Source organism: Calliphora vicina, chromosome 3, assembly GCF_958450345.1.
Source record: "Calliphora vicina chromosome 3, idCalVici1.1, whole genome shotgun sequence".
In the NCBI taxonomy this organism is placed as follows: Eukaryota; Metazoa; Arthropoda; class Insecta; order Diptera; family Calliphoridae; genus Calliphora; species Calliphora vicina.
In genome coordinates, this window is record NC_088782.1 from 79,212,829 (window position 1) to 79,225,002 (window position 12,174).

General features: G+C 29.7%; 1 protein-coding gene across 1 annotated transcript in view; it reads right to left on the minus strand.

Moving 5' to 3' along the window:
* SH3PX1 (sorting nexin 33-like protein SH3PX1) overlaps positions 1–10,750 on the minus strand; it is a 73,505-nt gene extending 62,755 nt beyond the window's left edge. The window contains exon 1 of the mRNA XM_065503011.1: positions 9,962–10,750. Coding sequence (XP_065359083.1) covers positions 9,962–10,672 — 711 coding nt within the window. The 5' untranslated portion in view covers positions 10,673–10,750. The remainder of the gene's footprint in view (positions 1–9,961) is intronic.
* Between the last annotated feature and the right edge of the window lie 1,424 nt (positions 10,751–12,174).

Consider the following 12,174-nt stretch of genomic DNA (forward strand, 5'->3'; position numbering starts at 1 on the left):
TTAGTAGGTTTTGCTTCTGACACACTTTTTTTAACGTCAGCCCAAAGATTTTCAATGGGGTTCAGGTCTGGCGACTGAGCAGGCCACTTCATAATATTAATGGAATGGTCTAAAAACCATTGACGAGCCTTTCTGCTGGTATGTTTGGGGTCGTTGTCTTGTTGGAAGACCCATAACAAAGGCATTTCCTCTTCAGCATAAGGCAACATCACGTTTTCCAATATATCAACGTAAACATGTTGATCCATTATGGTTTTTATCCAATATATTGGCCCCACTCCGTAGTATGAAAAACATGCCCAGACCATTACACTTGAACCTCCGTGCTTTATGGTCTTAGAAGTGAATCTTGGGTTATATTCTACTTTAGGTGGTCGTCTTACATACGAACGAGATCCTTTTCCACCATACAGCACAATTTTGCTCTCATCCGTCCACAAAATATTTCTCCATTTACTGGCTGGCCAGTCAAGGTGCTGTTTTGCAAATTCCAAACGATTCCGCACATGTTTTGATAACAACAGTGGAACTTTTCGTGGGCTACAAGCTTTAAGATTATTTTCTCTCAATCGATTACGAACTGTTTCAACACATGCTTCTACCTGAAGCTCCTTTTTTAGCACTGTAGCTGGCTTAAACGGATCTTTTTTGCTTTCGCGGACCAATCTTTTTACCAATAGGTTGGACATGGCTGGTTTTCTTCCACGGGTTTCGATTTTTTTTGTGTATACAAGAGCGTTCCGAATCATTTTATTTGAACAGTTGAGTATTTGTCCAATTTCGGCATATGTTTTGCCTTCTGAGTACATTTTTTTAATTATTTCTCTTTTTTCTTCCGTACAATGTTTTCCGCGGCCCATTATTGGTAAATCTTTAATACTTTTATCACGAAAATGTATTACATTTTTAAAAATAAATTGCCTAATTACAGAACACGCATCAAAATAACAAATTTATACTAAAGAAGCAGCTTACAAAGCAAAACAAAGATCAGTGCTATTTTTTTTACCGTTAGATTTTACATTGCACTCTTAAAATTCTTTAATACAAAAAAAAACGTAGAAGTTAAGAGAGTCGATCTCTTTTAGAAAGATAGTATTCATATCACTGTATATTACAGTAAAACTAAAAACCAAGTGAAATGTATAGTAAAAGTTTTATATGAAGAGAAAGCATATACTCGATAGAAGTGCTATTTTTTTTACCGGCACTGTATATACTTTATAGGGTCGGAAATGAAAAATGTAGAAATTACAAACGGAATGACAAACTTATATATACCCTTCTCACGAAGCTGAAGGGTATAAAAACGACTTTAGATTTCAGCTTTTTTGAGATGTAGATACCAACTCCACCACCCCTCGAGCCAACTCGATCGTTACGGATGAATTTATACCCAGGAATTTCTACCGCTTTACTAGAAATATTAGGGGTCAACCATGTTTCAGAAATTCCAATAACATCAGTCTCAGACCCATAAAGAACATTTTTGATTTCATCAAATTTAGAAGACTTAAAAGAAGGCCTAATACTGCAGCAGTTGAAATGAGCAACATTAAGTTGACCCCTATACTGACATAATTTGTTTTTAAGATACGTACTATCATTTACCACCGGACCAAGATTGCCGTTAAAGGTCATTATAAAAGTTAAAGATAAGACCGACGGGGAGCAAATAAATGATATATAAAAAATGTATAATTGTAATAAAATAATTCATAAAAACTAATTATTTATACAATATAACCATATACACTCGGCTGATTAATTGATTAAAGATAAATATGTATATACAAATATGTAAGGGTGTTTTTTTTATTTAATTTATATAGTAAACTGATCATAAATGTAAAAAAGTGAGCGCATTATAAAAATTCATTTGGCAGTTAACTAATCCAGAAGTTCTATTAAATCAAAAAAAAAACACCCTTAGATAATAATTATTGTAATAAAAAGTAGAATGTTAGTAACAAATTATTAGAGCTATAGGAACCTAGCATGATAGTAAGAAAAAAAATGATTTACAAAACTCAGTATCAATTATCATAGTAGATTCAAACAGCAAACAATAAAAAATAAGGATATCACCAAGACGATCTTCTATTTAGGTAGAGACAGCAGCAACATCATCACCAGGGAAACCAAAATATGCAAATGCATGTTTTTTCTGGTGAGTCTAATGAGCACATGGATAAGATATTTACACGTTTCAGAACTATTTAAGAATTTTGGCATCGATTTGTTAGTGCATATTTTTGCATATATTACCCTTAAATACATATTTTTGCATATATTTGTTTTAAGAGCATATTTATGTCATATTTTGCGTTTTTAGAGCATATTTTACTGTTTAATAGCATATTTTGAGTTTATCAAAAACAAATTTTGTCTTACTTATTTTTCGCTGTTGTGTTACAGGTTTTTACTTCCATTGTTTAAAAATCAAAATTGAAAAATAGATGGCTTTTCACCAAAAAAAAATTTAAAAAACATAAATTTTTTTTTTTAAATTAAAAATTTTTTATCCAAAAAATGAAAAAACTGAAAAAAAATTTTTGTTCACCTAAAAATATTTAAATTTTTTATTTTGAAGTAATAATTATATAAAGGGTATATAAGATTCGGCACAGCCGAATATAGCTCTCTTACTTGTTTTAATATAAAATAAGCACTATTTTAATAATAGCTCCATCTAAATATCAAATTTTAGTTCTAATTCAAACTTAACCGTTCTAAGTGTTAAAGAAATATTGTCTTTTAAATTTGCTCCTGTAACATCAGTTGATGTCGAAAGAACATTTTCTATGTTTAAAAATGTTTTCAGATCCAATAGACAACGATTTTTATTTGAAAATTTAAGTAAATTTTTTTTGGTTAAAAATTATGTACAAGTTTGTTTTTTTAAGAGCATATTTTTTAAATTTTAAGAGCATATTTTAAAGTTTTTACTGCATATTTAAAGCGCCTAAAACGCTTTTTTTAGAGCATATTTCCGGTTTCCCTGATCATCACCATTTAGCAGGGCAACACACCTCTCGTAATCAATTTCCATTTTCGTATTGTTAGGAAGCTCAAGAGCAGTAGTGGGTTTAGCAGTATTTTTAAGTCTGTACTTGGTTATAATTCCTTTTCTCCTCAACTTCAAGCAAACAGTATTAAGTTTTCCCATCGCTGGGGTGTAATATTCATTAATAAAAACACGACAATCCAGAAGGCTACTTGGAATGCTGGTGTCAGAAACGATATCGGAAGCTTTTAACGGCCTAGTTTTCAGAGTTTTGAAGTATTGATTCATAATTCCATTGCGAACGGATAAGCAATTAAATTTGACAAGAATAGATCTTTTGTTATTGATATAGATTACTTGGTTGATATCATGATGAGTTATTTCTGCATTATACATTCTCGACAATTTAATTACAGCATCAGTGATGTTTTCAAGGCAATCAGGTAAACCATTTATCACGATATCAGTTGAATAGAATTTTTTATACAGCGCATTATTTTCAGCTTCAAGTAATGAGATTCTTGCATCTGTATCGGATTATTATTATTATTATTATTATTTATTTAGTAGTATTTTAAATACTTTATCTTATAACTATATAACATTTGATTAAAATTATTTTAAATTTTTAAAGGCTCTGATATACATTATTTTTCACAAAAAATACACAATTTCTTTTAAATATATTAATGTTTCGTTCGTTTTTTACATCACTTGGTAATAAGTTGAATAACTGTAATCCTTTGTAGAATAGGCATCTCTTCATGGCATTATTTGTGGCTTTATGTATCCTAAAATCGCTGGCATTTCGCAGATTGTATGGTTGTACTTCGTTGACATATGTTAGTTGTTCTGTTAAATATCCTGGAGCACTTCCTATCTTCATTTTATATATAAAAGTTAATGTATTTAGTTGGAGTCTTTGTCTGATGTTTAGCCATTTTAGTGTTTCTAGCATAAATTGAATTGATGTAAACCTATTGCATTTAATTATAGTTCTCATAGCTTTATTTTGTAGTTTCTGTAGTCTCTCTATTTGTGTATTTGTGCAGCATGTGTATAAGATTGTTGAACCGAATTCAAAATGTGGTTTGATTATTGTATTATATATATTTATAGCAGTTATTGTCGATATTTTGCTTCTTATTCTCCTAAAAAAACCAATCTTTTTTCCAATCTTTTTACAAATATATTCTATATGATCTTTTAAGTTAATGTTTTTATCTATTATAAAACCTAAGTATTTTATCTTATCCACTTTCTCTATTATTTTATCATTAATTTTAAAAATTGTATTACTGTTCATGTTTATTTCCATTATTTTCGTTTAGTTTTAATTTATTCATTTTCAACCAGGTGTTTATATTTAATATGTCTTGCATTAGATCGTTTTGGCATTGTATTTCATTTTCGGATTCATTAAAAATTAGAGTATCGTCCGCGTATAGCACTATTTCACATCTGTTAAGTACGTTTGGCATATCATTTATGTAAATAATAAATAGTAGAGCTCCTAGGATCGATCCCTGTGGAACCCCATATTCATTATTTATTTCGTTCGATTTAATATTGTTTACTTTCGTTATTTGCTTTCTGTTAGTTAAATATGATTCAAACCAACTCAGTTCTTTATCTTCTATTCCGTATTTGTAAAGTTTTAGCACTAGAATGTTTCTATCTATAGTCTCAAAAGCTCTTTTAAAATCGAGAAAAATTGCCATAATTTTGTGGTTTTTGTTAATATTTTTCCATCTATTTATAACATAATTCACTGATGTTTCACACGAAAAACTTCTTCTAAACCCGGATTGATATTTTGATAATATATTATTTTTTTCTAAGTAATCTTCTAGTTGTATCTTAACAGTTTTTTCCAGAATTTTTTCACATAGTTTTAATGCGTTTATCGGACGAAATTCTTCACATTTATTTGTTTTTGACACCTTTTCAATTGGTGTTACCACTGATGTTTTCCAATTTTCTATCTCTAATTTCCTTAATACTGTTCACAAAATATTCGTTAAACTGGTTCGCTATATCACAATGGTTATTATATTCTATATTGTTAAATATCACAGATTGTATCACAGATCGGTTTTTCTTTAGGACTAATGCCCGTAATTTCAACAAATAGATATCTACGGCGTAAAACACCCAGCAGATAAAGTTACCTAAAAGGTAACTTGACATTAATTTCAAAACAATATATACGAGTAAAAATTACAAAATATTTTTACTCCATAAGTAACTAAGCACTGAAGAATATCTATTTGTTGAAATTACGGGCATAAGTCTTTAATGTTTTTCCACATTTCTTTTTGATCTTTGGTTTTGCTTATATACCTGTTAATATATGTATTTTTTTCATTTTCAAGCTTTATTTTATATATGTTTCTTGCCATTTTGTAGTTATTCCATGCTACATATGTGTTTTCGGCTTTTGCGATATTATATTTTATTATTTTTTCATTTTTTAAACGTTTTAGTTGCCTATTAAACCATTTATTTTTTAAACTATTCTCATTTACTGTCTTCTTTACTGATAGTCTTTTTATTGCGTTTTCAATAGTTTCATCAAAGATATTTACATTATTGTTCAGATCTTGGCTTTCATCATAATTTATTTCATACACTTCTCTTTGAAATCTATTTTTGTTGTATTTAAAAAACTCTATCTCTTTTTTATTTGAATGTTTTCTTTTCTCATCGTTTATTGCAATTTCATTTATTTCGTGATCAGATATTTTATTTTTTTTACTATTATTTACTTTCATATTTATTTTATTTGTTATAACATAGTCAATTATTGTTCTTGAATTACGTGTTATTCTTGTATATTCTGTTATCACTTGCTTTAATCCATTATCATTAATGATCTGTTCTAACTTCTTATATGCACTTTCTTTGGCCCAATCAATATTAAAATCTCCTGCAACAATTATATCCGTTGTTTTTTCACTAAGTTCCTCCATTGTTTCCTCGAATACTTCGTAAAATTCTGAATCTTGACTGCTAGGTGATCTATATACAGCAGCTATTATCATTGAGATCCTCTTGTATTTAACAGTGTATGCACTTATCCAGTATTTCGAATCACATACCCTTTCTTGTAATAAGTTCATTTGCCATTCTTTATTGAAATATATGATTAATCCACCTGTTCTCGTAGAGTTTGACAATGTTGCAAATTGATGATATCCTTCTAATTGTATTTCATCTTCATATACTCTTTCTGTTAAATGAGTTTCCGTTAATATAATAAAATCTAGTTTATCCGTATTTGCAATTGCTTCCAACTGATTAAAGTTGTTAGTTAGACCTTGTATGTTAGTGTAAATTCCATGTATACTCTTTAATTGTTAATCCATTAAACCCATTCTTCTCTTTTTTAACTTTAATTTATTTTGGTACACCGGACATTCTTTACTTATGGTTGCATGATTCTCGTCAAGTCCCAAATTCAGCCTCTGATTACTTCTGATACAGTTAATGCATTTATTTATATATTCTTTATTACATTCCTTTGTTTTATGGTTTCCATTACATCTAAAACATACTTCATCATTTTTACAGTCCACAGATTTATGATTGAAACCCTTGCATTTAAAACATTGTATTATTTCTGTTCCATCAAAAACTCTACATTTCTCCCATCCGACGTTGAGCTTTTGAGCCGATACTATTTTTGGGTATGTTTCACTATCAATTTTTAATTTTGCGTTAAATATGGTTCTATTATTTCTCTTAATTTCATACACTTTAATTAGTTCAATCTTGCTGTTTTCCAAAATCTGATTTGGTTTTTTTAATTTTTCAATCAGATCTCTATCTTCGTATTTAAAACTCATATCAGTTAAGACAATAGACATTTCGATCTCATTTGGGACTTTTATGTCATAACTTTCACTCATTTTGGTTTCAATCGAGGTTTTTATTTTTTCTCTTTCATCTATATTTTCACTTTGTATCACTAATGTACCATTTTTCCTATTTTCAATGTTTGTTATTTTAAAATTTACCGGATCTACTTTTTTATTTAAATCGTCTTTCGTTTTTTCAATTTTTTGTTTTTCTTTTGGTTTAATTATTAAAGGTACTTGATTTTTCACTTCTGGCAATGCCATGTTGGTTTTCAATGCGTCAGAGAATGATAACTTATTTTGTTTGACATTTGTTTCTTTTATCACCTTTTTTATTTCGTTACACATCCTTACATTTGTTTGTTCTATATTGTTACACATTTCTTGGCTTTTGGATTCAACTTTACTTATAAGTTTGTAGCAGTTTGTAATATCAGACTTTAAGTTGTTGACACTTATAGAAAGTTCCTTCTTAATATCAGTAACTACTAGGGTATTCAATTAATCGGGTTCCTGGTTTAATCGGTTCATCGAGCAAATAATTAACCGAGGTTTATATTTATTCGGTTAATAATCGGTTAATTTAAAATTATTCGATTAACCGAATAATTTCTATTTTCATTTTAAATTGAAAATACAACAACGAATTTTGTGTACAAAAACATAAAAAACAGCAAATAAGGTATTTGAGATAATTTTTTTAAACATATCGCCTATTTGCTGCAACAACGTCATAACTTAAAATCCGTGTTTTATGAACTGTTCTATAATCTTTCATATAGTTTCATCAGTTTTCAAAAAAGTCAATTATTTTTTGTGTGAGAGTGTTTTTTTGTTGTAAACATCAAAATTAAAATTCATGTTTTCTCGTATATTTGATAAGTAAAAATTTGGGTTTAATACTGATTAGAAAGATATTAACATCTACTATTTATATTTCTGAAATCGCATGATTTGTATAATTTAAACGATTTTTTTCTTTAGATTTAATAAAACTTTTCTTGGAAAAAACTCTCTCGCTGATTGTATATGTTGGAGAAATCAAAAGCATGATAAGGAATATTCATTTTTGAATTGTTTTAGATTTTGATCAATTTAATAGTTTCGTTTAGTTATGATAAAAGACTCATTTCAAAAAAAGTTTCGTCCATACATGTAAATACAAAGTTTCAAATACATGTAAATTAAATATGTCAGTTGTTATACATACTCACTATGCAAAAAAAAAGGAATTTCAGTTAATCGGTTAATCGACACAAATTAATCGGTTTATTTGTTATTTGAAAATCGGCAATTTCAAATTATTCGAACAGTTAACCGTCCAAAATTAATCGGTTAACCGATTAACGGTTAATCGATTGAATACCCTAGTAACTACTGTGTCGAGTTTGCTAGTAATATTATTACAGTCTTCACTATTTTTAGACATCAAATCATTAAATTTATCACATAATCCATCAAACTTCTTACTTAGGTTTACATACTCATCCCGAGGGCAACCAGCAGAAAGGTTAGATTTACATGTTGTGCATATAAAGGACATTGATGGCAGTTTATCAATATTTTACATATCATCTTCAGTTAAACCTGCACAAGTGCTATGAACCCACAAATTACATATGTCACATTGAATGCAAGATGAAGTCCCAATTACAATTTTACATTGGGTGCATTTGACTATTTTTTTTCCAGGAGCCATAATAAATATTTGTATTAACAATAACACGATGAAACAGGCGCCAACAAACTTTATACGAAAATGAAAAGCAAAAAACAGCAACAACAACCACAGCAGCAACCAAAAAGTTTGATCAATTGATAACAATCAAAACAGCAAAAATTCAATGTTTTCCAATATATTCGAACTATTTCAAGTTTAATCACTAATATTACAATAATATTACACAGATCCAGTCTCTATTATTAATTAATTTTATAAAAGATAATCAGCCGATGAAAAATTGTGTCTACTCAGACATTGTTGCTATTATACACAATTTTGTGAGTATACCAATATTTTTAAGCGATTTATGCACGTTAAAGTGATTTTCGGAAGCGGGTCTACATGGGAGCTATGACTAATTATGGACCGATCGTAATAAAATTTGGTGACATGAATTTTGTATATATAAAACTTATTTGGAGCGCAGTTTGTGGAGATACATTTATAAATTAAACATTTATGACCGATAAAGTCCAATTTCGGAAGGACATTTGTATGGGGGCTAGGTGAAATAATGGACCGATTTCAGCCAGTTTCAATAGGCCAAATTTGATCGAAATATCTTCAAAATTGCGACCTGTACTCTGCGCACAAAGTTTACATGGACAGCCAACCGGACGGACATCGTTCGGTATACTTTAAGGTGGGTGTTAGACTAATATTTTTGGGCGTTACAAACATCTGCACAAACGCATAATACCCTCCCCACTATGGTGATGTAGGGTATAAAAATACAGACAACAATTTCAAACGTATACAACAACGTTAGAAATGTTACAAATTATAAATGTACCAACCAATCTAAGAATTAATTTTAAGGCAGATACAGATAATGTTGCTCAAAACTATAGACACGTATCCCCATATAAAAGGCCATTAGTTTATAAAAACGGAAAAGGAAGTTAAATATTAAATATTTATTGTTTGTGTAAATATTTAAAATTATCATTTTGTAAATGTTTATTTTTTTTTTTATTTCAAACTTTTTAAAATGCTACTCAATGATGTAGCAAAATTAGAATTAATGGACGAATAAAATAGAATTAAAATTATATTATTACATATTTCTAAAAAATGGGTTAAATTTAGGGTACATCAAAAAAACCCGTATTCGTCAGACAGCGTTTGCATAAACATTTTCCATTTGATTTAATAAATGAAAATATGTATATTTTAGAGAATTATAGATGTTTAAAAGTAATAACTCCAGAGAAAGGATACCCAAATATATAAACAAATCTTAGCTCAATTAGGGAGAAATATACATTGCTAAACATAAGAAAATTAAAAATGAATGTGTTGGCATTTTACATAATAACAATTAAGTTTTTTTTTTTTGCTCAACTAAAACTAATTAAACATTAGACTTACGGATATATTGTTAAAACTTGGTGTCAATTGATAGGCTATGAAAGTTTTCATGCCTTTGAATTTTGATTCCTTTTTTGGGCTCGCAACAATAACGGAATACGATTGATAATTTGGCTGCCACTGGTAAAAATTATCCAACGGCACAATTTGAACTTGTTCACTATCAGCCAATTTGTCTTTATTTCCCAAGCCAAGAATAAATGAATCAGAACTCTTTCCAAACATACTTGATTTCTTAAGAGTTGCATTATTATTAGATCCAGTTGTGGCTGATGATAAAGAAATGTCATCACCGGGAGTGGCAGGCAGATATTTGTTATCGTAACTACTGGCCGAATGTGTCAAAGGATTAGTTTGCAACCGAGAACCATTATTTGATGGTCCTATTTCAGAATAGGTGTCATTATCATCGTCCCAATCGTCTTCCCAATCATCCCCTTCATTATTATATTCGTCTGCTGTTGCATCATACCGACCACCTGAGTTTTGATTGTCAGTCGAACTTTGTTGATGCTTTACGTCTGCGGCTGACATTACCTCCACATAGGCAGCAGGAAACAAACCGATTTCTCCTTGACTATTTTTACCTTCCCACCATCCCTCACCAACATCAGTACGAGTTACCGTTAAAATCTCTCCGACTTTGATGGAAATTTCTGATGAGCCAGGCTCACCAGAAAACTCATACAAAGCCCGAACATATGAAGACATAGTCCTGAAATAATTGGCACTACAAAACTAATAAATAGGTGTTGTTAAAGCACAAAGAATCTTATCCAATGAAAGAATGATTAATAAATGCACCGTATTATCGGCACTGAAAAGTAAGTGCTGCCAGATCTGTACACTTTTTATCATAACATCTTTATACTCTGGCCACTCTCCGGCTGACATCAACATGAGTACACACACACACCGTGCATTTATTATGGGGACTGTTTGACTCATGACCCCCCAAATCTAGCTCGTATAAACTTCATATAAAAAAAAATAGGTTTGCTGATGACAGCCGCTGCCGTTGGCTGCACCATATTATCGGTGCAGCCTCAATAAAATAAACCGCAAATTTTATAATTCTGTTGAACACGTATGAAGATATAACTGAATATATCAACCGTAAAACAACATCAAAATTTATGTTTTTATTTACCACGTATTTACATATACATACATATTATTAAAAAGAAGACAATTTAAAAAAGTATTTTATTTTTTTTAAGTATAATAACAATATAGAAAATATGAATATTAACAGAAAAAAATTATAAAAATATAAACTGTTACTGGGATCTTGATTTGTTCCCAATTATACAATTATCGCAATATTGAACAATAAAAATGTTTTTGTGAATAATTCGAATTATATGCAAAAATGAAAGAATTAAAAATTCTCGATTGTCTTGCAATCCAATTAATGCAAAAACGCAATGAAATATTTAAAAAACGAAAGAAAAACTAAAAACATTAAAAAATATGTTAATGTTTAAAATCTTATTTGCAAATAGTGTCGTTAGTCAGGAATTGTTTTCGTGAGTTAGCTATTTGCAAATAGAAAATTAATTCACTGTTTATACGGCTAATTTTTCAACTTCAATATATTTATAATTTCATTTGTATGGGGGGTACCCGACTCCACCTCATATACCCTCCCGATTTTGGTGGAACGTGTAGTGTATTTTGTTTTTAGAGTATCCACAGCATATTTTGTGTGTTTAACTGTTGTAGTTCTATAGATATAGCATAGTTAATAATTATTGTATATGGGGGGTACTGACTTCCCCTCCTATATCCCTAAAATTTTGATAAAATATGCGGTGAGAGTAAGATAAGATTTTATTATTCTTCCTTAAACTTGAGTTTCGCAGAAATTGAAAGGTAGACATTTTTCTCATTATCTTTCGTTGTTGATGCGTATGAATATTTGCATTGTCAAATGCATTTAAACATTGATGTGAGAAAAATGATATGAAGCGACAACATGAAAATTGCGAAAAGTTGAAAAGAGATACCAAAGTAAATTAATAAAGTAGCGACAGTACTACAACAAATACAACATTTACAAAAACCACAAGCAATTTTGTTTTTGGTTTAAGGTCTGAGCTGTCAAAGTTGCCTGTTGTTGTTTTTGCTTTTGGGCTTGTTGTATTTTTCGCCACAACAACCACAAGTGAATTGACAGTTCAGACCAAAGTAAACAAAATAGTCAGCTGTTC